At 38.6% G+C, this 26,034-nt stretch overlaps 1 protein-coding gene across 50 annotated transcripts in view; it reads right to left on the reverse strand.

Annotated features, from left to right (window-relative positions):
* Dscam1 (Down syndrome cell adhesion molecule 1) overlaps positions 1 to 26,034 on the reverse strand; it is a 75,868-nt gene that overhangs the window by 18,982 nt on the left and 30,852 nt on the right. For 6 of the 50 annotated variants that reach the window (XM_089731610.1, XM_089731600.1, XM_089731596.1 and 3 more), the window contains 20 exons: positions 21,511 to 21,659; positions 21,115 to 21,298; positions 20,913 to 21,016; positions 20,138 to 20,394; positions 18,784 to 18,941; positions 17,464 to 17,618; positions 8,911 to 9,204; positions 7,083 to 7,202; positions 6,651 to 6,824; positions 6,478 to 6,566; positions 6,169 to 6,376; positions 5,902 to 6,058; positions 5,577 to 5,828; positions 4,731 to 4,841; positions 4,403 to 4,644; positions 4,151 to 4,306; positions 2,926 to 3,074; positions 2,148 to 2,280; positions 1,740 to 1,849; positions 327 to 486 (listed from right to left, as the gene is read on the reverse strand). In XM_089731610.1, coding sequence (XP_089587736.1) covers positions 327 to 486; positions 1,740 to 1,849; positions 2,148 to 2,280; positions 2,926 to 3,074; positions 4,151 to 4,306; positions 4,403 to 4,644; positions 4,731 to 4,841; positions 5,577 to 5,828; positions 5,902 to 6,058; positions 6,169 to 6,376; positions 6,478 to 6,566; positions 6,651 to 6,824; positions 7,083 to 7,202; positions 8,911 to 9,204; positions 17,464 to 17,618; positions 18,784 to 18,941; positions 20,138 to 20,394; positions 20,913 to 21,016; positions 21,115 to 21,298; positions 21,511 to 21,659 — 3,362 coding nt within the window. Of the gene's footprint in view, positions 1 to 326; positions 487 to 1,739; positions 1,850 to 2,147; positions 2,281 to 2,925; positions 3,075 to 4,150; positions 4,307 to 4,402; positions 4,645 to 4,730; positions 4,842 to 5,576; positions 5,829 to 5,901; positions 6,059 to 6,168; positions 6,377 to 6,477; positions 6,567 to 6,650; positions 6,825 to 7,082; positions 7,203 to 8,910; positions 9,205 to 13,648; positions 13,937 to 14,616; positions 14,905 to 15,066; positions 15,355 to 15,797; positions 16,092 to 16,192; positions 16,487 to 17,463; positions 17,619 to 18,783; positions 18,942 to 20,137; positions 20,395 to 20,912; positions 21,017 to 21,114; positions 21,299 to 21,510; positions 21,660 to 22,511; positions 22,645 to 23,378; positions 23,503 to 24,194; positions 24,319 to 24,994; positions 25,116 to 25,166; positions 25,291 to 25,360; positions 25,482 to 25,531; positions 25,656 to 25,697; positions 25,822 to 26,034 lie in introns of all 50 variants that reach the window. The other 44 variants (XM_089731601.1, XM_089731606.1, XM_089731607.1 and 41 more) reach the window with 21 other exon arrangements.

The following is a 26,034-nucleotide window of genomic DNA, read 5'->3' on the forward strand; positions in this document are numbered from 1 at the left end:
TCTCTATATTCTCTATAAGTATGGGAAATTTCGCCCAGTGAGTTTCTCGCCGGATCTTCCGATTCGGTGGTAGATTCTGCGAAGCACTGCTCTTGCTAGGGTCAGTGTTAACATCACTCGGGTTTGAGCCCTGTGAGCTCACCTACACACGTTAGGACGAAGCTGAAATAGCCTCTCAAGGCTATCAGCATAAGTAGAATAAAAAAAGGAAATTTTATATTCCTCTGTCCGCGCAATTTTCGTAAAAAGGGGTACAAAATTATTGCTTCACGTATTAATATATAGATATATTAACTCAGTTCGCCTGATGTCTGTTGAGGACTTACCGAGTACAGACAGAGTGTGGGTGACGGTATCGGTGCCGAACTGGTTGTCGACGTGACAGGAATACTCCCCGGCGTCCTCGCGAGCCACCCCGGCGATCTGAAGCGAACCTTCCGGCAGCTGGCGGACACGCTCCGACGCGTCCAAGAGCTGACCTTTGACCTAAAATTAAATGTTTTAATAAAAAATGTTGACGACTGAAACAGACAGATGAGCTTACTACGAATCGCTCTGGAGATAAATGGTAACCAATATATGCCACTAGAAGCCGCTGTACACTTTGAAACGTAAGGTAAGTTTCAAAGACATTGGTACTAGCGTTGTCTTTCTTAAAAACTGTGATGCAAAATTACTTCGTGTCAGAAATAAGCAAAATACCTTCAGTTAATAGAAGAGCGTGTATACCGATTCCGTATACCTTTGAGGAATGGTGGTAGGACCTCTTCTGAGTTCGCACGGGTAGATACCACCACCCCGCCTATTTCTGCCGTGAAACAGTAATGCGTTTCGGTTTGAAGGGTGGGGCAGCCGTTGTAACTATACTGTGACCTTAGAACTTATATCTCAAGGTGGGTGGCACATTTACGTTGAGATGTCTATGGACTCCAGTAAACACTTAAGACCGGGTGGGCTGTGAGCTCGTCCGATCTAAGCACCACCACCACCACCACCGATCTAAGCAATAAAAAAAATGAAATGATTTCAATAACACAAATATAAAAAACAAAACTTGTTATGAAATTCCTGTACGTGGGATGTAGCTATGGCATTCTGTATGTACTGAATACAAAGCCGCTAAGAAAGTAATTAATTATTTACTACTCGACAAAGAAAACTATAATAATCTTGAAACAAATAAACAAACACAAAAGCGTTTTTCACCTCCGTTTGTTTTAACGATTTTTTGTTTAGTAATTACAAAAAGTTACTTTCTACAATATTTGTTTTACAGCAAAATAAAAGAAAACACACATAATATTAATTTATATCTTGAGGTGTCAATTATTTTCAAAACATTAGTATGCTAAAATATTTATCGTTGCTATTTATCGGCCTTGTTTCATGAACCCGCAATGTAATTTGAATAACTTTGGCCGGTTCTTCCCGTGTCAGCTAATTTTGTACACTATCCATTGCGTGCAATGCGAAAATTATTATTCAACATAATTTCAGTGAAGGGATATATTGCACCTCGAGACATTTTATATGTTTATGGTATGAAAGAATAAATTTAAATGTAATAGAAAAATACGACATGTTATTTGTTTCTAAAATCACAGAAAAATTGCATTAAGCCTTTAGTATTTTTTCTTCTATGAAGGGAGTGGTTATTACCAGTACGATGAAAATATAAACCCAATGTAGCATGAACATTTGTTTTTTATTATTATATACATTATTTGTTATTACATTACCTTCCAGATAATATTAGGGGACGGCACACCGACAGCAAGACAAGGCAACTTCACATCCTCTTTGTAGGTCGCGGTGAATGATTCGTCAAACGAAGCGATCTTAGCGGGTACTGTGAAAAATATGAATCAATTTAAGTTTAAAAACTACTGTTTGACTGTTGACTGACTCGGTGGTGCAGTAATTAGCGTCTCTGACTGTTGCGCTGAGGGTCGTGGGTTCGATTCCCACATCGGGTAAACATTCGTGTGATGAACAGGTTTGTTTGTTCTTTGTCTGGGTGTTTATTGTTTATAGATCTCCAAAACACAGGGAATCCGAAATTGGGGTCAGTTTACCATGCTTGATTATTATGTAGGTATTTATTATTAGTTACTATTAGATATGTATTAAAATTTTTATTATTTAACCTTTGTCGCTGGGGCTGCAAGAGGCGGTTGCTGAGGGTTGTCCTTCGCCGATAATAGTTGAAGCGGTTACCCAGAAGTCGTATCGGCCGGGCTTCAGTTCAGTTGCGGAGTAACTAGTTTGACTGGCTGGTACCTGGAATTTTATAAATAAATAAAAAATAGAAATATATAAAGATACATTAGCTTATAATAGCAACACCTCGTCTCTTCCCGTGGATGTAAAAGACAACCGGGTTGGTGGTAGAGCATATTGTAACCTGGCACGGATGGGTACTAATATTATATTTCTGCCGCGAAGCCTGATACTCTGGTTTGATCTGTGGGAAAACTGTTATACAATACGATTGAGATTTTGACCTCATGTTTCAAGGTGGGTATCAGGATTCACGTTGTGATATCAACGGACTCCAACTCCACCATGTAAACTAGTTGGTCATCAGAATTAACTACAGCTATAGCTACAAGGACATACAAGATATACCACGATTTAAAAATTTCATCAATTCCCTAATATACACTTACAGGATGAGACACTTAGTTTCAGCGGTAGCACTAGAAAGAACTGGCTAAAAAGAGAGTAGACAGATATGTCAGCTTTTAACATCCTACCCGCAGTCTTCCGACTATCTGTGATCGTAGCGCTTGCAACAAACAAAAAATATCGGGAACTCATAAAATCCGAACGTCCTGGTAAGATTACCAGTTAGGTAATAGAGTGTATAATTTAGATAGGCGCGAAGTTTAAAACAATTCCTAACACATGTTTTAATTTAATTACCTTATTAGGATGAGGTTCTGCGTTCTGTGCTTGCGTGTAAACGTTGTAGTGGGTGACAACTCCGTTAGGTTGCGCGGGGGCTCTCCAAGAAACAAGGATAGAGTCCTGTCCCATTACAAGAGCTTTGACGGCTCGCGGGGCCTCGGGTACTACACAGTATGAAATTATTTTAATAAATTTAAAAAAATCCATTGATCCATGTAAGCTTTTTACGGTGTCATACAAAGTGAAATAACGGGAGGGATTTTATTAAGCGTCTTTATTATAAGGCGGACCGTGGCCGAAAGTTTTGACGGTCAAAAAAAACTTACTTAGGCTAATAAATTATGTTTTTCTCAGTGTCTTTAATCAGGTGAATACTCACTGCTAGGAAAGATTATCGGTGTCGATAAGGAACAAACGTGATCATCTTATAGAAAAGCTTAAACTTTACATGGGATAGATAACGAAATGTCTTCAATCAGTTCTAATTCGTTAAAATAGATTTAAATTTGAGTAAAAAATCCGTTTCAAAACTAACGTTAGTATCAAAATCCGTCTAATCCTACAAGGTTTATAAACAAAATTACTCTAATGCTTCCAGTCAATCAGGTGCATCGTGACTAATTCAACTAGCCAATCAGGAGTAAGAACGCGTTTCGTTTTTATAACCAACTTCCAGGAATTAAGGGGTTTTAAAAAGTTTTCCGAGTTTAATTTATTATTAGACGTGCTTCATCACGGAAATCATTCGTAAGTGTTACGTACGTATTTACTAAGAATATTTTTGCCTCTTGAATTTTAAATCCGAATGGGTCGCAGCAGGCTATTAGGATACGAAGAATTCACTGTTTGGTCATTTCCACTAATGTGTTGTGTGACTGTGTTTCAATATATAGTTTTTGGCATAGATTACTAGTTTACAATTGGTACTTTACAATACAATGGTATATTATTGTATTGTAAGGATGTGTATCAACAGGAAAGATCATGAGCGTATTTATCCTACGGCTGATAGGACTATGACATAAGGCCACTGGTAGCGAGGTGCGGTGCAAGCCACATCACCACGCGTTAGCTTTGTTTGTTTCTTAATTTGGCCTTTTTAGGATTGCCATTGATTATCGTTAAAACACTGCAGGATTTAATTTTGTAACTAAAAGTTTATAATTTTTTTGGTTCATCTAATATACGCCACTGAGAAAGATACAATATATCACCGTAAAGAAGAATTTAGAATACTGACCGTCTTGTTCAGTCTGACAGTGGATGGGTACAGATCGCACTCCGTCTCCGCCGTTAGTGGTCGCAAGCACTTCCATAGAGTAGTTAGTGAATTTCTTGAGTCCATGGAGAATAGTTTCGCTACTAGCCGTGTTTTTGGTGTCCTTAGTTTTTTCATCTACAATAAATTCAATGAATGAAAATATTAGTATACACCAGAGAAAAACAACGAACGTTCTTGCTTAATATAAGTTTGTTTGACGGAGATACGTACCGTACCAAGTTTCGCTGGGTCCGTAAATCACTTTGTACGCTTTGATCAGACCATTGGCAGCAGCCAGTGGGGGCGACACCCAGGAGACGCGGATGGTTTGTGCCGTGAGGGTGGTGCATAAAACGTCTTGAGGGGGAGCAGACGGGGCACCTTCGGCGGTATAGGCGCGGACTTCAGCGGACACCGGGCCTGACCCCATCTTATTGAAGGCTTGTACTACGACAGTGTACTGGGTGTAAGTCCTATGGAAAATATTCAGATGTAAAAATTAATAGTACACTAGAGTTATCATGAATTGTTGACTTTCGCAGTCTTCAGAAAAACATACTTCAGATTTTGAATGTCCAAATGGTGTTCCTTGCCAGATTCTTTGGAAATGTCGACGGTTTCAAAAACGAACGATTTGTTGCTGGAAGCCAATTTGTATCCAACGTAGTACCTGATATAAAATGGAATTAATGTATTAGTACTTATATACATTTGTAGTGATAGTTTTTTAATGACAGACTTAAAAGTAATTCTATTAGCGTTCAGTGTAACTACCCGTAGCAAAAGCCTAAAGATAATTTTATTGATAGCTCAGACGGGTGGTCAAGGTTATAACCACTTGGCCTTAATAGTTACCCGAGCCCATAGACATCAAAAGCGTAAATGCCGCCACCCACCTTGAGTTATCTAAGACTCAGTTCTATTGTACAATAGCTGGCCCACCCTTCAAACCGAAAGGCTTCAGGACAGAAATAGACAGGAAGGTGGAACCTACACGGTGCACTCACAAGACGTGGTGGACTAACCTACAACCAGTAATAAAGTTCTCTCTTACTCATTTCATACAATTCTTCTGTCTCGTTGACTTGGATGCACGATATAAAATGAGGACATTTAAAAGATCTAACGGCCGTCTGGTGTAGTGGTAAGTGACATGGTCACTACACAAGGGGGTCGCGGGTTCGAATCCCGTCAAGGAAAGATATTTGTATGGTAAATATAAATGTCTTTTCCAAGGTTATGGATGTATATTAAATATATGTATGTGTATAATAAAAAATCTTACATTTATTTCCGTTATCTGGTACCTGTAACACAAGTTCTTTACGAACTTATCACGGGACCAGTTAACGTGGCGTGATTGTTAGTAAATATTTATTTATTTATTATTTAAAGAACTTTTTACCCTTGCAGTTCACCATTCCAGTCTTGGGGCGCGGGCGGTTTCCAGGTTACGCGAAGTGTGTGCTTGTCCGCCGCGTCAACCTTAACGTCTTGTGGGGGCCCGGTGGGTGCCTCCTCGGCCGTGATGATTGTAACCGTTTCTGAAGGCTCTGAAGTTCCTAGTTCGTTTTCGGCGACGATCCTAATGTGGTAGGCGGTGGCGGGTCTCAAACTAAATACGCCGGCTTCAGTAGCGTCTCCTGGTACAAGAACTCTAAAACACAATTGACTTAATAAAGTTAAGGCCTTTTTATTTTTGTTATGCATTAACGTAGATTTCATCACACCTGTCAATATCCTTTTCCCAGTTACCCTTAGCGCGTTTGTATTCAATAAGGAACTTCTTTATGGGCGAGTTGCCGTCATAAGGAGCTGCCCAAGACAGTTGTACTGTTCTACCAGATTTGTCCAAGACTTTTAGACCATATGGAGCTTCGGGAACCTCTGTAAAGTTTCTTAATATTTATTTAATTCCCCTTAGAAATCTTTAATCGATTCCTTAATCGGTTTTCAAAATAATTCTCTTTTTAATTTGCGAGCTTGTAATAACTTGCCCTGAATGATCATGTTGATGCTGGTATCGTCCGAGCCGAAAGCGTTAGTTGCCACGCAAGTAAACAGCGCACTGTCCGATCGTTCAGTTCTTCTAATGCTCAAGTCAGATACAACTCCCCCGAGTAGAATCTCTTCGCGGATGGTATATCTTGGGTCGGATTTAGGTTCAAGACGTTTGTTGTTCATGTTCCAGATGATTCCGATAGGCTTAAAAGTTACATATTATTATGTCAATTTAATTAATTAAAACCGATATTGTGTGTGTAGATATAGAGATAATTTTCAAACGTAACGAATGCATTGTGTACCTTTTCTCCTTTAGCTTGGCATTGAAGTACAGCAGGTTCACTTTTGCGAGCAGTCTGATTCCTCATTTTAATCTCGAATTGGGGTGGTGCTGAAATTAGTTATATTTAAAATTAAATTATTGACAATTAACAAAAAAGAACATGAATACGTCGAGAATTTATGCTTTAATTACCCTGTACGCTGATAAGAATCACCGCAGACAATCCGGATCCAATCCCGTTAACGGCTTCGCAAAGATAATAGCCCTCATTTGTTTTCTGAATATTTGAAATAGTCAATGTGCCGTCCTCAACTTTAACATTTGGGTTGTTAGGCTTAAGGTCTTTGTAATCGCCAGGCGTATCCCCTAAAAAAATCATCATAAATAAAAAACGTATATTTATGTATAGATTTTTTTTTCATTGGATAAATTGCATTACCCAATTTGTGATTACAGTTGAATGTGAATTGAATTCTTAATGAAGTAAAGATTACGCCAAAAAGATACATTTAATAAATAGATAAATTAGTAAAAGTTTAAACGGATCTCATTGTGTTTTTTTCCGAAGAATGGAACAAGTCAAATAGAGGGTTTATATGGTTTAAAGAGTTAAAATTAATTTACCTTCAGCCCTTTTCCAAGTAACTTGAGGCTTGGGGAAGCCGTCGGCTTTACATTCAACTTTAGCATCAGAGCCTTGGGCAAAAGCTTTATCAGTTGGCTCAAGAATCCAACGTGGTGGAACTAAAATACAATCATTTTATTCAAACATCTATAACCTGTGTAAATATTTGATTATTCGATTGACAAGATTTATTTACTTGCAAAATTCAATTTAATTCAAGATTTAACAGTTTTAATTTATATTTTTGTCAAATTTTAGTAAATGGAATCAATGATAGTTTTTTTTTAATCAGAAAAAATATTTGGGGAATTATTGTCATTGAAATAGCGATCCACTAAATGAGAAATAAATAAGTTATTGTAAAATATATACCTAGTTTTAGTTTAGTTATATAACAATTACCATTACACTAATGTTCATAAGGTATTATTATTTAGAATTATCGAAAAAAAAAAACAATATTTATTAAGATTTCTGTTACTTGTGTGATTCATTCATTTGTTGTTTCACTATTTCATCAAAATTATGTTAGAAATTTCCCAATATTGAATTTATATTTAATTTGTGAATAAATACTTTTTTGGTTTATTGTTTACTACTTTTTATTAGACATAATATCTTACACAGCCAAGAAACGATATAAGGGAGAAAATTATAACTCAGAATCATTGATTCGTTTAGGTCTATATATTTTTTAGGTAAATATAAATTCAAATTGAAATTTCTATAAGTGTTGCCAAGCTTCCATTGCGATGAAAGCATTTTAGTAATTAGTTTTCGAAATTTATGTCAGCGTCATGGAAGCTTTTAGTATTAAACAACACATACTAACATTAGCAATACAAGACCAACAGATAGTTAGTAAAAAAATAATAAAAAATAAATAAAAATAAAAAGCATTAAACGTGCACTTTGCCGACCAAACATTAAGCTTCTGTAGAGATAATTACACAGCTTCATTTTGAAGAGAAAAAAACTGTTAAGGTAATTAGATACAAGTAATTATTCCTACAGATTTGTTAGTTTTCGAAGCATTAGCGTATTGAAATGAAAATGCAAAAGAATGAAAAAGGCATAGATAGGAATATAAGGATTTGGAAGGAAAGAAATAAAAAATACGCCAGGAGAGGACAGACGGGATTTTCGATGATAGCCGCAGCCGGTTTAAATTTTCAAGTACGTTACTAGTTCTTCTTGATATGTAATTAATTGAATTTTTCGGACAATTTGAAGAGAGAATTTTACTTAAGTTACAAATTCGTATCTATGAAAAAGCATACAATCAATATCCAGAACTAAGCTAAGCTCTTCCGTGCGAGGAGGGTAGATTACACATGTGTTAATACCATGAACTTCGAGAGTGGCAGAATAATTGGACATGCCGGCTGCGTTGCGTACGATACACGCATACGAGCCACTGTGTGACCACCCCGCGGGGTCAATTAGAAGTAACGAAGCACGTTGAGCTATTTTGGTGGCAGTCACCCCTGCTTTCTCCTTCAAAGCTTGGCCTTGAAAGTACCATTGGATATCAAGAGGTTGATCGCCTTCAGAAACCAAGCATGTAACTTGGCTCGCCTGTCCCGCGAACAGTGGAGACTCGAACGAGAATGGAACTATGCGAGGTAATACTGGAAAAATTACATTCATTTTGGGGGTTAGCTATTTTGATGGCAGGCAATGTTAGAAAACTTTGTAAGTAAATAGATATAGATTCGTGTCGGTGATCGGAACGGATTTTGTCGGATGTGCGACTTGTGATGTTAGTCCCCATTGCACGCAATATCGCAGTAATCACAATTTTATTATGTATCAGGTATTACATGCCATTTACGACTAAGGTAGCCACGTGTTCAGCGCGGCCGGCCGCGTTTTTTACGATGCACGTGTAGTTCCCTTGGTGATTTGCGTTGACAGAGTTGATAGTGAGGACAGAGGCGCGGGAGCCTAGCGGCATCGTCATGATGTCTCTTTGGAGACTTGAATCTATTGTTTCGCTGCTGAAAGTCCACGATATGTCGAGAGGCATGTCACCCTTAGTAGCCACACAATTCACAACTGCTGTATCACCAGGATTTGATGGAATCTCACCAAAGCTGAACGGCGCTATTATCGGCGGAACTAGGACAATAAAATATTTCATTTGGAATAATAATAATGTTATTATTTTTATGGTTAAAAACAAAAGAGGTGAAAACAATTTAAATAGGTTTGTTCGCACCCCTTACGATTAATTCGCTGATATGAGAGGCAACGCCAGCGGCATTTGTTGCGGTACAGTTAAAAACGCCGGCGTGCTTAGCATCCACCGATTCTATTGTGAGAACGCTACTTCTTCGATCGTTAGTATTAATACGAATTTCGGGAACAGAGTTCACTGATTTATTATTGAATGTCCATTCGATGCGCACTGGGAGGTCACCGTGGGTAACTATACATTGAAGCGCGAAATAATCTCCGAGGAAAGCTGGCTCTGGTCCAGCGTTAAAAGGTGCGATCTTAGGAAGAACTGAAACAAACGTTTTAAAAATAATGTTGAAATAAGGAACTATTACAATTAGTTGACTAACCGTAAACTATAAGGTCTGTTGAATATGTATTGCGACCCGCGCGATTTTCTCCGACACATGTGTAAGTACCGGCATGTTTTGCGTTTACGGATTCTACTATCAACAAGCTACTTCTTTTAGAATTAGTAATGACGTAATCGTTGTTTCTTTGAGATATTACTTGTCCATTAAACTTCCAAGTGATCGTTAAAGGAAGATCGCCGAAATTTATAGTGCACGCCACTTGCAAGTATTCTCCGAAATTCGCGGGTTTTTCGCCGAAAGTGAATGGTAAAACATTTGGAGGTACTGAAAAAATATTACACTAAATAACATAGAGAGATATTTAGGAAAACATAAAGTACTTTAGAAAGTTACATTGATGATGCGTAAAAAATACAGAAATAAAAATGTTTAATATATAAGCACCGTTTATATTCAAGGTTGAAGTGTGAAAATTAGTTCCTGCATCATTTTTTGCAACACATGTATAGTTGCCAGCATGAGCATGCGTTACTGAACCTATACTCAGAATGGCACTTCTTTCTCCAATTTGGAAAACGGTTATTCCGGATCTAGGCTTAACAGGTTCATCATTGAATAACCATGTTAACTGTAGTGGATGGTCACCTTCGATGACAGAACAGGGAGCAGTGATGACTTGCCCGGAATTCATCGCAACTTCCCCAAAGAAGAAAGGTTGGACGACAGGGGGAACTAAAGAGAAAGCAAGCACCCGAACTATAATATTATATACCAATGACATTGAGTAGAGCGGTGTGGCTAGATGATCCAGCCCTATTAGTAGCTGTACATGTATAATTGCCACTATTTAGATCTGAAGCCGCCTGTATATCTAGCACGGAAACGCGTTCACTAAGTTTCGTTGTTTTGACACCCATTCTGTATGTTACAGGCTTTCCTTGGAAGTACCATGATATTTCAAGTGGCGTATCGCCTTTGGAAACATGGCAATCGAGATGTACAGATTCTCCGGCAAAAACTGCTTCTTCCAATTCGAAAGGTTTGATATGAGGAACGACTAAGAAAAGAAAAAAAAAGTGTTAATTCTTTATCTCTTGTATGATCATGCTATACTTTCTACTATACCCTTTATGTTTAACGTTGTGCTATATCTATCTTCACCAGCTTTGTTTTTTGCTATACAAGTGTAATTTCCACTGTGCTCGCCAGTTACAGTGCCAATAGATAAAAAGGACGTTTGCTCTGCCATCTTCATAGTTTTAATACCGACGTGACTTTGTATATCTCTGCCTTCAAATGTCCATGTAATGGTCAGAGGTCGATCTCCTTTAGACACGTGGCATGTCATTTGAACCGATTCGCCATAATATATGGATTCTTCAATCTCGAACGGCATTATATGGGGAGGAACTAATTGAAAACGAAATCAAAAATGTTTTCTAAGTGGTCTAAACGTGCAGTATCTTAAACAGACACACATTCTGTGAAGACGGATCCGTCTTCTTTCACTGAACATAAAATTCCTTTACAAAACTAAAAAATAATACCGTGTATGTTGACAATAGCTGTATGGTTTGTTCGTCCAGCACGATTACTCGCAGAACAGGTATAGTTGCCACTATGTTGACCCATAGCGGTCGAAATACTTAAAACAGATGCTTTATCTCCTAGTTTAGTGGTCGTTATGCCCATATTGTTGTGGTATAAAATTTCACGGCCTTGGAAACTCCAGATTATTTGAAGTGGTTTATCTCCTTTCGATACGTGACAAGTGAGGTGAACAGATTCACCAGCAAAAATTGACTCCTCCACTTCGAACGGATTTATGTGTGGAACAACTTCAATTCGAAAACAAGGGTGACATAGTTAGGTTGTGTGATTAATAGGTAAAAAATGATACAGACATTATAGTCAAATAAAAAAAAGTACACATCAAACTATTAAACTAGTTTTATATGCTCGTTTGTAAGATACCAATAATTTTAAGAATTGTTGAGTAAGATGCAGTTCCAGCGAAATTTTTCGCAATACACGTATAATTTCCACTATGTGCGCCGGTAACCGAAGGCAACGTCAGAACGGAGGATCGATCGCCGACTTTGGTGAATGTACCGAGTTCTTTATAAAGTTTTTGTCCATTAAACTGCCAAAAAACTTCCAACGGAGTGTCGCCTTTCGATATATGACACATCATTTGTACGGATTCTCCAAAAAACAGTGCTTGGTCGACGTCGAAAGGCAAAATGTTCGGTATGACTGTGTGAATAAAATTAATTCAATTAAGCAAAAAGAAATGATAAAACAAATATGCATACACTTCGCTTATGTGACATGTTCATGGAACTCATGCTAATTCAGTGAACATATCCGAAGCTAAGACTCGCTGTGTGAAAAACTTTATATTTAATTTAATAAAAAACTGACCATGAACGTTAAGGACAGTGGAATGGTTAGTAGAGCCGGCACTGTTTGTTGCGACGCAAGTATAATTGCCACTGTGGCCAGCAGTAGCGGCAGTGATAGACAAAAACGAAGTCCGCGTTGTTATTTTGGTGGTCATTATGCCGAGATGCGATGAAGTGTTTTCAAACCCATGGAAATGCCATTTGATATCAAGAGGTATATCGCCCTTCGATACATGACAGTTGAGTTGAACTGATTCACCAGCAAACACGGATTCGTCAGCTTCAAAAGGCACGATGTATGGTAATACTGTTAATGAAGAGGCGTATAACAATATAGATATACTGATGAACCAAGCGTGCAGCGTGCTAGAGAGGGTTAGCTAACTATAGGGATACCGTGGACATTGATAACAGTAGAATGAACGGTCTGGCCAGCGTGGTTGAAGGCGTGACATGAATATTCGCCACTGTGACTCGCTGTTGCACTAGATATTGTTAACAGTGATGTCCGTTGGCCTATTTTCATTGTAGATATGCCTTGATGAGAAGACAATTCTTTTCCATGAAAACTCCACGTGATAGTAAGGGGTTGGTCGCCTTTTGATACGTGACAATTGAGTTGTACTGATTCGCCGGCGAACACTAGCTCTTCAGTCACCAATGGAACGATGTGTGGAGGAACTGGCAAGGGTAAATTTAATAAAAAAAATATAAGAACACAATAAAACATAATTAAAAATGTACCCTGAACATTTAACATGGCTGTGTGGTTCGTGCTTGCTACTGTATTAGAAGCAGTGCAGGTATAATTTCCGGAATGTCTCTCAGTTGCCGCAGGAATTGATAATATAGCACTTCGATGCCCTACTTTTGTGATAACGATATTATCATTTTTCTTAATTGGCTCATTACGAAATGACCATGTAAGGACTAACGGCATGTCACCCTTCGGAATGTGACACATAATTTGTATGCTTTCACCGTAGAAAACAGCTTCGTCAAATTCAAATGGCGATATTATGGGTGCCACTGTAAAAATTGTCAATAATGAAGAACACATTCAAGGGGAATTTATAGGTTTGGATTGTTTGGATGGAACCGTACGTAAAGCCACATCTGGTGTAAGGAGACATTAAATACCCTTAACATTGAGCGTAGCGTGATGGCTAGCACTGGCGACAATATTGGAGGCGGTGCATGTGTAATTGCCAGAATGTTCAGCCGTCACCATAGAAATTATTAGAGCTGAACCCCTGTCTCCTACATTTATTATGTTCACCCCAGATAGCGAACTCACATCTCCTCCATTAAAAGTCCACTTAAAATTTAGTGGCTTATCTCCTTTTGGTACGTGACACGTTATTTGCACTCCCTCTCCATAAAACACGGATTCGTCGAATTCAAATGAAGCTATAATCGGTGCCACTGAAAGACGCGAATTTTTATTGGTGATTCCTTCGAAATGGCTGTTTTTATAATTTAGACTAATTTGCTTGGGTAATTTCTATAACATTAATACCCGCCAAAGTTACAAAAGGATATAGGAGAAAATATAGTAGTACTACTTTAAAGTCTTAGGTAAAAAGCACAAAAAGAAATACATTCTGGAAACAGTAAATTAAATACCATTCACATAAAGCTCAGTAGTATGGTTCACTAATCCAGCGTCATTTTTGACAACACAAGTATAATTGCCCTGGTTTTGGTGAGACACAGATTCGATACTCAGTTGGCTGGTTCGTTTTGTGTTTACAAGATTGATTCCAATATCTCCAGATATTATTTTGGCACCATTGAAATACCAATTAATTTTCAGAGGCAAATCGCCTTTGCTGACAGTGCAGGTAACCAAAACCATTTCTTGTGCGTTTACTGGTTCAGCTCCGAACTCAAACGGCATTATCTGGGGAGGGACTGTTGGGTGCAAGGATTTAGGGAACTAGTTTAAATAAGTCATTTGTGTAAATGTCAAAATACACAGTGAAATATAATGGGATGGCGATCAAAAAGCTAGAATGTACCGTTAACATATAACGCAGCAGTATGGTTCGTTATACCAGCTTCATTTTTTACCACACAGGTGTAATTTCCTTGATTGTGATGACTAACAGTTTCTATTGTCAGTTGGCTTGTTCTCTTATGGTTATTTAATACTATGCCGTTGTTTCCAGAACTAACGGAATCATCATTAAAATACCACTTTATGTCTACAGGTAAATCTCCTTTCGTCACTGTGCATATCACTACTGCCATTTCTTGATCATTCAATGCCTCCGTTCCAAAATCGAATGGTAGTATTTGCGGTGCAACTAGTACAAACAACAATTTTAAGCATTTTAAAATAAAATTTTAGTTATCAGTCTTCAAATCTATGATTATATTTTTAGGACAAAGAAATACATTAGATGTGATCTCTTCATATGAATTTAAAACGTATTTTAATGTTGAACTTGAAACGATTCTCACAATAATCTAAAATTGCGAACGGCTATCTTCAAGAGGTTCGGAAAAAAATGTTTAAAAATTCAAAATCAAACTTAGTGAAACATAAAGCAATGCGTTATAATTAAAGTCATTGTGAAAAATATTGATACCGTTAACGTTAAGTGTTGCGCTATGACTACTACGACCGGCTTGATTTTCGGCTATACACGTGTAATTGCCAATGTGTTCATGTAAGACATTTTCTATGCTCAGCATAGATATTCTCTTTCCATTTCGGTTTATTAGAATTCCGTTACCGGTATTCAACGATTGGTTATTTAGCTGCCAATAAATGTTTAGCGGTAAATCTCCCTTTCCGACTGTACAGGTCAACGAAACAGTTTCTCCTGCATTCAGAATGTCTTCTCCGAAATCAAAAGGCGTTACTTGCGGGACAACTGACAAGAATTCAAGATCCATTAATGATCAGCAGATCAATTTGCGTATACATATTAAATTACGTTTTGTTTTAATAGGGAAAAGGGATACAAAAAGAACTGTAATATAAAAAGCAAGTTAGCGAAAGGTATAAAAAAATTCATTTTAAGAGAAATGGATACCGTTTACAGTCAATTCAGATGAGTAATTTGCATGGCCTCCTATGTTAGTGGCAGAACAAGTATATACGCCATTGTGAATAGATGCTACTGAATCTATTGATAGACTGCTAGATTTATGACCAATCTTGGTGACAGTAATGCCTGGTATTTGTTGGACTGGTTTTCCGTTTAAGAGCCATGTCATATTAATTGGCGTATCTCCTTTTGTTACCATGCATTGTACTCCAACAGTGTCTCCTGCATTAGCTGATTCCTCTCCGAAGGTAAAAGGATGGATTTGGGGTAGTACTGTTGCGAGAAAATAATAATTTATCTAACTCTAAAATCAAAAACACGTAGAATTCAAAGCTACGATTTTGGGATTAAAATAACCATTGACTTCCAATACTGCACTGTGATTGACTTGGCCAGCTATATTTTCCACGTGACAGGCATAAAACCCTCGGTGCGTTCCATTTACAGAATCAATGTTGAGTATGGACATTTTGCGACTCATGCTCCCTATGGCTATTCCCAATTTATTGTTAGCAGCAATTTTTCCACCGTTCAAACTCCATGAAAAATTGGCCGGAAGATCGCCCTTATTCATAACGCATTGAACAGACACGGTATCTCCAGCGTTGGAAGGCTCATCACCGAATTCAAAGGGTGAGATTTGAGGCGGAACTGTATTAACACAAAAAGCTTACGATAATTCTAATCGATATGAATGAAGTATAAAGTAAGCGAACCGTTTATGCTAAGGATTGTTGTGTGATTAGTTTGACCCGCCTGATTTTTTATTTCACATGTAAAGGATCCCCGATGAACCGATCTCACAGATTCAATATTTAATATAGACGTTTTCTTGCTAATCGTCGTAAGAACGACTCCAAGGTTATTAAGGGGTTTGATTTCTTCTCCATTAAATAACCATTTAAAATTTACGGGTAGATCGCCTTTACTCATTACGCATTGCACGGATGCGGTTTCTCCCTCGTTCAATATTTCTTCTCCAAATTCGAAGGGCGTTATTTGCGGTGGTACTGGGACGAAAATTAAATCGCAATAAAAGGTATTTTAGGACATTATCGGGATATTTCATGTGTTATGGATTAGAAAAACGTAAGCTAGTAATGTGGTGTACCGTTGACTTCAAGCACAGCACTGTGATTAGCGGAGCCTGCTCGATTTGTTGCCACACAGATATATGTGCCCCTGTGTACGCCACTTACTGAATCTATACTCATTATCGCTGTCTTTTTATTAATCGAACTTAAAACGACTCCCAGATTATTGAACTTTGTAAGTTCTTGGCCATTAAATATCCATGAAATGTTCACTGGTTGATCGCCTTTGCTGACGCTGCAAGTCAAGGTAGCCGTATCTCCAGCATTGGCCGGCTCCTCGCCAAATTCGAACGGTAGGATTTGGGGAGGTACTGTGTAAAAACTCTTTTTATTGTATCTAGTCTAAAGCTATTAGTGCAGGGGCGTGTGTGACTAACGATGTAGCTTTGGCGGGCATAAATCTGAAGATTTCGTAAAGTAATCAATATGTTTACTTAAAATTTTATAGCTGAAACGAATTCCTGTAATAAAACTGATATTAATACAGAGATGTATAATAATGTCATAACTAGAAGTCGCTATTCCATGTTTTAGTATCATCAAATTCCTCCTACAAGTCTTATAACATTTATGACATTATTATATAGAAATAACTGAGCACATTGATAAAAATAATTACAGTATCTTAAAACAAAATTCGTATTAAAAAATACACCCGTCAAATGAAATTAGCTTTGCAGTTCGTGCAAAGGAGGCCTTATTATTAGGTAGAATCAACTACCGTTTTCAAGAATGGAATTATAAATGGCGGCTCATCTCGCCTTTACCGGCAAAAAGTTTACCTAGTCTTATTATTGTAGGTACTCTAGGTATACCAATTCTAAATAATATATCTTTACTTTCAGATGAATATTTAGGTAAGGTTCTTTTTTTACATTCAACAAACCAACCATTTATAATTCCGTTTCTTATCTACACATGTTTTGTTTGTTTTCAATTTGCCTTATTTATCATGTACTCAGTTTAAAAACACTTTTAACGACAACGTCTTTCAAGTTTTCGGTATTTTTCATACATATTATCAATTATTCAGATTATTCTAATGTTTTTATTGTACTTCGTAGGTGGTTAAATAATTTTAATTTTCTTTTCATAGATTTTTTTAAGATTAAGGCGCCTTTGATAGTATTGTTTTTTTTTTAAAGCGCCTATAGTTTATCTGCGTTGTACGAATAAGAACGTTGCAGAGGATTGTTGTTGATCTATTTTCCTGTAACAACGCTCAATCTCTCAACCGCATTAATAGGAATTTTTAAGAGTTGATTTTGATTTGTAGTTTTAAACTTACCCATGACTTGAAGTTCTAGGGTTTCTCTAGCCGTGTATCCCTGCGAGTTCTTCGCGACGCAGGTGTATGTGGCTTCGTCGCTCATGCGCTCAACGTTCTCGATAACAAGGGTGCCGTTGGGGAACACTTTCTGTTTTCGGTTGATCGGGAGGACTCTGAGAATTGAAAAATACTCTTTTTTAATTTTTTTTTTTATTGCTTAGATGGGTGGACGAGCTCACAGCCCACCTGGTGTTAAGTGGTTACTGGAGGCCATAGACATCCACAACGTAAATGCGCCATCCACCTTGAGATATAAGTTCTAAGGTCTCAAGTATAGTTACAACGGCTGCCCCGCTCTTCAAACCGAAACGCATTACTGCTTCACGGCAGAAATAGGCAAGGTGGTGGTACCCAACCGCGCGGACTCACAAGAGGTCCTACCACTCATTTTTTGACAAGCGAGTGGAATAGATTACTTTTAAACGTAAGCTCTGCTGGTGGTCCACCGTGTATCAGAGTCCATACACCAGCTACCGATATATATAGGGTCAAAGACTCAATTGTATTAGGGTATTATTTTTTAGGATTACGGCATGGCCCGGAGGTCTCTCCAGTTTTCCAGGACAAGTGGTCGAGCACGGACTGAACCAAGAACTAAGGTTGGTATGCCAACTATACTGACTATTAGGACTTTTGTTTAATTTTTGTGTGCAAATAAGGTACTAAAACCCCCAAAATTAAAAAAAAATTTCTTCATGTATGCCTTCGTAGGCGTTTTTAGATACTACAACACAGTTCATTGAACAACTAATATTCAGTCCATTCACACCCTGTACCAGGGACAGGCTTATCTCACAGTAGGCCACGTTTTTTTTAATTTTTTTTATTGCTTAGATGGGTGGACGAGCTCACAGCCCACCTGCCGTTAAGTGGTTACTGAAGCCCATAGACATTTACAACGTCAAGGCGCCACCCACCTTGAGATATAAGTTCTAAGGTCTCAAGTATAGTTACAACGGCTGCCCCACTCTTCAAACCGAAACGCATTACTGCTTCACGGCAGAAATAGGCAGGTTGGTGGTACCCACCCACGCGGACTCACAAGAGGTCCTAACACCAGTAAAAAGTTGAAAATAGAAACTTATTTAGCAATATTATGTATAAGCTATAAGAGAAATTTAATTAAAGAGAAAGCTATATGTACTGCTTATAGCGAACTGCTCTGTAATAACTCTGAATTGCAGCCTTGCGTGATTTCCATAATCGGCTCCCCCTGCATCCCTATGAAGTCACAGGTCAGGACTGAGACATGCAGCCAAAAAATACCAAGTAAGTTACCTTCCATCACGTTCCCAAACAATGGAGTCGATAGGGTAGCCGGCGACTGGACAGTGCACGATCAGGGTGTCTCCGGCGACGACGGGACGTTTCTTCATCGGACGAACGAATGGTAGACCGTAGATGTTGACACGAGCCGAATGGGATGTGCTGCCGACCTGAGGACATATTTAACCGAATGTCTGTAAGATTCCCAACCAAATCCAACGGTGCTTTTAGGTACCTCAAGCACCGGTCGCCGTCCTCGCCGAACCCGTCGCTTGCGACGAAGGGCTCGACGAGCAAATTAACCCATAGACACAGCCCACTGAGTTTCTCGCCGGATCTTCTCAGTGGGTCGCGTTTCCGATCCGGTGGTAGTTTCTGCGAAGCACTGCCTTTGCTAGGGCCAGTATCAGCAGCAATCAGGTTTGAGCTCACCTACACGCTAGGGTAAGATAGGTAAGAAAAAAAAAAACCCAACCAGAGTTTTTGCTGTAAATTTCACACAATTCATTTTTGAAGTGATAACTCCTTATGGGATCGTAGACCCCTTCGTTACGTAACGCGTTACGGCGTCATTCTGTCTTGCGTCCCTTTCTCTCACCCATACGGCAGTGGTACTGAGAACGTATGTAACTCCTAAGTATTTATGTATAAGCGGCCCGATCCAGTTCCGCTCGGGTCTTTAACAAAAATTTCAACGATATTTGACATTGTTTAATTTTTGTAAATAAAAGAACACTTATTGCGGCATAACTATAATAGTTAGACATATTATACTGTCGCAAAACTTTTTATCATCAATAGTTTCCGCAGGGCACGTGATGTAAAGAATATTATAGGTAATTTTTTTACACCTTGGGTTACATTATTGGAGTTTTAGTAAGAATCCCTAATTTTTTTCAGATTATGGCCTATGTCACTCTGGAATAGTGTAGCTTCCAAAAAGTGAAAGAATTTTTCAAATCGGTTCAGTAGTTTCGAAGCCTATTCAATACAAACAAACAAACAAATCTTTCCTTTTATAATATTAGTATAGATTTATACATATATTTAAAACTAGATACTAATGATCTATATATACAAAAATTTACAAATAACTTTTCCTTACATTATCATATTAATATACATAAAATTTAAGTAATAACCTAAACTTTTTTTAAATGCTTTTTTTAATCATGTGTACATTTTACCACTATTCCGATTTCGTCGACAGGACATTCTTGAAACTTGTTAAGTAACAAAGACTTCCTTTACTATTTACAATGGTCAAGTCACGATTCCCATTTGACGAGTAAGGCAACAAAAATGATTGTATAAAATTTTAATTAGTTTTTGTGTTGGACGTTCGATGAATACCAATGATGTATACCTTGCTCGAAGCGAAGCAGGTGTAGAGGCCGCCATCGTTGGTCTGCACGGAGGAAATGTTGAGGTGCGACTCGACGTTGCCGTCGGCCGTAACGAACTGTCCGATCTGAAGTCGTTCGCCACTGGACAGCTTCTCACCGTCCAAGAGCCAGGCGATGTCGGGGGTCGGGTTCCCGGACGCTACACATTTCAGCCGAAGAGACGGACCGGAGCGGAAAGTCTGCTCGCCAAAGCTATGCCTGATTTGAGGCGGTTCAACTGAAACATTTTCATTTTAGTGTTAAAAACTAACAATAGTTGAACGATTCCTGTTTTAAAGGTGTGATAATGGCTAAACTGGCTTTTTTTACTGGTGGTAGGACCTCTTGTGAGTCCGCGCCGGTATGTACCACCACTCTGCCTATTTCTGCCGTGAAGCAGTAATGCGTTTCGGTTTGAAGGGTGGGGCAGCCGTTGTAACTATACTGAGACCTTAGAACTTATATCTCAAGGTGGGTGGCACATTTACGTTGTAGATGTCCATGGGCTCCAGTAACCACTTAACACCAGGTGGGCTGTGAGTTCGTCCACCTATCTAAGCAATAAAAAATATATTTATATATACAATCAAATTAAAACTTAGACTTGTCTCAAGGTTCTTTTTTATTTGAGACAGGATGTGGCCGTCTAGGGCCATCTAGGGCAATAAATCTCTTTGCAGCATAAAAGCAACGCGGTTGTGGAAATAAACAATCAAAGAGTAATCAATAAATTGGTTACGAAAATAAATATCTCACATCGTCCTCCGAGTTTCAGCTCAGCACTTGCACTTGCGCTTTCTTGGTCGTTCCTAATGGAACACTGATACATTCCCTTGTCTTCTTTCTTCACAGATTCAATTCTGTAAGAGTTAGTTTGAAAGTTTTATAAAATTTTGTTACCTTGTTATCCTTTTCTTCTTTTTTTTTTATTGCTTTTTAAATATTGTGATTTACTCACCTTAAGCTTGCGTCATGGTGTTTCATATCTTTACCGTCTTTCAGCCATGTAATAGTTTTGACGGGGTTTCCTTCATATCTGCAAGTAAAGACAGCGGGTCTCCCGAAGTCTACCGTTTGAGTGGCGGGTTCTACGGTTGCTTTCAATGGAGCGGTAACGGTTAAAACGGTTTCAACGGATTCGCCTAAAACATTGAAAGTTCATATTAAATTCATTGTAACGATATCTGTGCTAAACGAAATTTTTACGGTTTCACTTCCGTTTCACAATTTCCGATGTTACGTATGCTTTATAAGTTTCGCGGTCATGGACGACTGTAGTGGTTATCAATTATAAAAGTGATAATGTTAAGACTCGTGAAACGAATGGGAAATAATAGTCTTTTTCGTTGCTCACCTCCGACGGAATTATTGACGACACACAAGTATTTGCCAGAGTCTTCAACTTTTGCCTCTTTGATAATTAGAGTTCCAGATACTTGCTTCACTCTATCGTCAAGTGTGACGGGTTGTTTGCGTGTTGTGCCATCAATGAATTTGTACCATCTGTAACAAAAGAGAAAACGTTCAGAACAGTATTCATCAAGGCGAATTCGCAAGGCAAATCGATTGAGAGTTCAAATTATATTTGTCATGAATACGATTAATGAATTTCAAGTAAATCATTTCGGTCACTTAAGTTTAACTTTAATAGTCTTTGAGGAGCGTTGACCGTTTGCTCTAGAAGATATGAGTTTCAACAAAACGACGATAAGACTACACAAAACCAATAAGAATTTTCGAAAATATAACACTGAAGAAAGCCACCAAAAAACGACCATAAAACAAATCAAAAAGCTTGCAATTTGCTAAATATATTTTGAATACCAATTTCTAAGTTACCTGACGTTACCCATTGTAAAGTTTCTTACGAGGCAAAGTGATTGTATGTACTAAGTACAGACCGATTCACGAGAAGCTCAAAGTAAAGATTAAAGCGTTTGAAATAAAGCAAGAACACCCTGACACTTACCAACAGGTGTCTAATTCTGCTCAATCGTTACTTTGGCTGTGGACCGTAATACGGAAGCGCGGCCGGCCGCGTTTCATCACGCCTTCATGTGACATGTGGGCGGTGCGGCCGCCGCAACAGACTGCAATAACAATGCATATCAGTACATTGGATTGGGATGATGATGGTGTGTCTACGTGAAAAATGAATGCGTGAGAACCTAACGGCCGGCCGACGGGAGAAGTCGTACCTCATCAAAGGAGCTGGAAAAGCTTGAGCGTCACATAGGAGAGCAAGACTTTCGCCATGTTGACCTATTTGCCGGTTGAGCCCGTCTCCTGTTACTTTTGGTCCAGTTCTACCAGATGGTTCTGTAATTTAAACTTTAAACTACATTCTGAACTCACCTAAAACTGGGCACCGGATAAGCAGCAACCTGGCAAGTAAGGTACGCGACGTCTCGCTGAGGAACAACAAAAACTTCCCAACCTTCGAAATTTTTCGAGGACGCTTTCCTGGGCCTAATCTTATTGGTGGGTTCTGTAATGGCAGATTTCCTCCTTACAAGAACTAAACTTTCCTCACAAATGAAACATGGCTATTTTTTCAAGAAGAAACTTAAGCGATCGGACTGGCACGGTTGGTCAAGTCAAAAGTCAGGTTAAGAAAAATGCCTTTACAAGATTGTATTTAATAATAGACGTAACTATAACCCTTAACACATTTTAGTTCTTAGTATTGATCAACGCACCTTGATAAAGGTACAGGATATCCTTGTGCAGGGCATGTCAGCGCCAAAGATATTTGTTGAGGGTAGGTAACAGTAGCTTTTGGTGTTGCCGTAATACTTGGAGCAGCACTTGCTATTGGTTCTAAATCGAAACAAAACGCTCTACTCAATGACCTTAATAGATAAATAATGTTAATAAAAACGGGCCAATTATAACTACTTGACAAAAAAAACTTGCCTGAATATTGGAACGGGAAAAGCTTGTGCTTGACACAATAATCCAAAATGTTGACCGATTGTTCGAATAAAAGTGGAACTACGTGCATCCGTGGAGAAGGTTGGAGCTTTGTAGCCGACAGGTTCTGTAGTAAAACAAATAAACTTGCCTGAATATAGGAGCGGGATAGCTTTGAGCCTGACAGAGAAGAGCAAATCCTTGCCCAGCACGTTTGCGGAAAACACTTCCTATCGATTCAGTCGAGAATGTCGGTGATTTTGCGCCAGCGGGCTCTAAAACATATGTTGTAATAAAAACGTAACTTGCCTGAATAATGGGACTGGAAAAGCTTGTGCTTGACAAAGTAAAGCAAAACTTTGATTCTCTTGTCTTTTAATGGACGAAAGAGCTGAGTCAGACGAAAACGAAGGAGCCTTCGAGCCCACCGGTTCTGTGGAAACCAATGTACGGATAATCCTTATCTGTATTATAAAGATAGTTACTTGCCTGAAAATTGGAGTGGGAAACGCCTGTGCTTGACATAACATAGCAAAATTCTGACCCTTATACCTCTTTACTGCAGATAGCGTAAAATCAGTAGAGAATGTTGGGGGCTTAGAACCCACTGGCTCTGTAGAAAATAATCGTGTATTATTATGACTTACCGAAATATGGGAACTGGGGATGCTTGCGCCTGACAGAGTAATGCAAAACCTTGTCCGACATCTCTAACAAATATACTTCCTTTAGAATCAGTAGAAAAAGATGGAGCCTTTGCTGCGACCGTTTCTACAAAATGATGTTTTTTTTATTAACATACCTGAATGCGGGCTCAGGGTACCCTTGGGCCTGACACAACATTGAGCCACCAGATGCAGCTTCAATATTGTAATTGTACGTGGCTGAATTGGGAAAGGCTGGCGCCCTCGCAGTGATAGGTTCTGAGCGAAAAAAACATTCGACAATAATCAACTCACTTGAAAAGTGGTGTTGGATGAGCTTGAGCTTGGCATAAGAGAACCACTCCTTGATTCACAAATTTTGTCAGAGTCGTACTTTTAAATTCCATCGAAAAGGATGGTGCTTTCGAGCCTATAGGTTCTGCGGTTTTGAGAAGATAGTATTATTACCACATACGCTTACCTGAATAAAGGGACAGGAAATGCTTGGGCTTGACATAGCATAGCAAAGTCCTGATAAGTTTTACGGATAATGCCAGAAAATTGTACATCGTTCGAAAATGTAGGGGATTTCGAGCCAACAGGTTCTATAATTGGAAAACATTAATTTAATCACCTGAACAAAGGGACTGGAAAACCTTGAGCCGGACACATGATGCTTAAGCTTTGGCCAACACCTCTCAAATACCATGAAAATTTGTTATCAGTAGAGAAAGCGGGTGACTTCGATCCAATCGGTTCTAAAATCACATTTATTTTTTTATCGAATTTATTTCAAGTACCTGAATGTGGGAATAGGATGCCCTTGAGCTGGACAAAATAATGCAAGATTTTCTCCTACGCGTCGCACAAACCATGCTAGTTTATCATCAGTAGAAAATGATGGTGATTTAAAACCGACGGGCTCTGAAAGGCATGGAAATAATGTTAAACGTTTTAATCTCACCTAAAGAAAGGAATAGGAAAGCCTTGTGCCGAACATAATAAAGCGAAATTCTCGTCTAAACCAATTTGAAATGACGCCAGCTTGGAACCGCTTGGAAATGAAGGACTTTTGGAGCCAATCGGTTCTAAAAACAATTGAAACTTAGATACCTGAATATAGGAGCGGGGAATCCCTGCGATGGGCAAAGTAACGCAAAACCCTGTTTAACGTGCTTTTCATACCATGCCAATTTAAAATCAGTAGAAAATGTAGGGGCTTTCAGACCGACTGGTTCTAAAACAAATGCCTACGATTTATTTAAATATGACAGAACTTACCTAAATATTGGCACTGGATATGCTTGTGCCAAGCAAAGCAACGTTATACTGTTATTTAAGTGAAATTGAACAAATTCGATGGTTTTTGTTGGGACTTTCGGTGGAGCACTATTTATTGGTTCTAAAAGGAAAATTTGAACAGGTCAATCATTTTGAATTATATTAGAATTACCTGAATAAAGGTACAGGAAAAGCTTGAGCAGGACATATCAGCGTTAGGCTATCTTTTATCATAGCATTAAAACCTCTAACATTATCCATTGTTGGAAACTTCGGTGGGACACGTCCCACAGGCTCTAAAGATCATGGAAAACATATTATAATGTTTGAAAATCATATTGCGACTAGCGTATAATCTGTATTTACCTGAATATTGGAACGGGGAATGCCTGAGCTGGGCATAAAAAAGTTATGGTGTTGTTCAACGACACTTCGGTGATATCAATAACTTTTGTTGCAACTTTCGGTGCAGCAGTACCGACGGGTTCTATGAAACATTTTTTGAGTTAAAATCTATTTATCAATTGATCTATGTACCTGAAGGCTGGGGCGGGGTAAGCTTGGGCGGGGCATAAAATGGTTACGTTTTCACCACTCACAGCATCAAATGCCCGACTTTTATCGGTTGTCGTAAATTTTGGCGAAACACGACCGACTGGCTCTAAAGATAAAAACTGACGTTAGATTTTTCTCCGGAATTTACCTGAATAGTGGGACCGGGAATGCTTGCGCAGGACACAGTATCGTTAAATCAGCTTTTATCATACTGCTGAAACTTCTCGAGCTATCCATTGAAGGAAATTTTGGTGGTACACGTCCCACAGGCTCTAAAGAGAAGATTTATAAATAAGTGTACCTGAACATTGGTGACGGGAACGCTTGTGCAGGACAGAGCATTGTGACACAAGAATCAGAGTTAAAAGTAAAGCTGCGTCCTGTTTCCATGGAAGGAAACTTCGGTGAAACTTTGCCCATAGGTTCTGTTTTTGAAAAATTTATATAAAGAAATGATAGTGCAGTGGAATAATGTACCTAAATGC

This window comes from Bombyx mandarina, chromosome 12, assembly GCF_030267445.1.
Source record: "Bombyx mandarina strain Sakado chromosome 12, ASM3026744v2".
In the NCBI taxonomy this organism is placed as follows: Eukaryota; Metazoa; Arthropoda; class Insecta; order Lepidoptera; family Bombycidae; genus Bombyx; species Bombyx mandarina.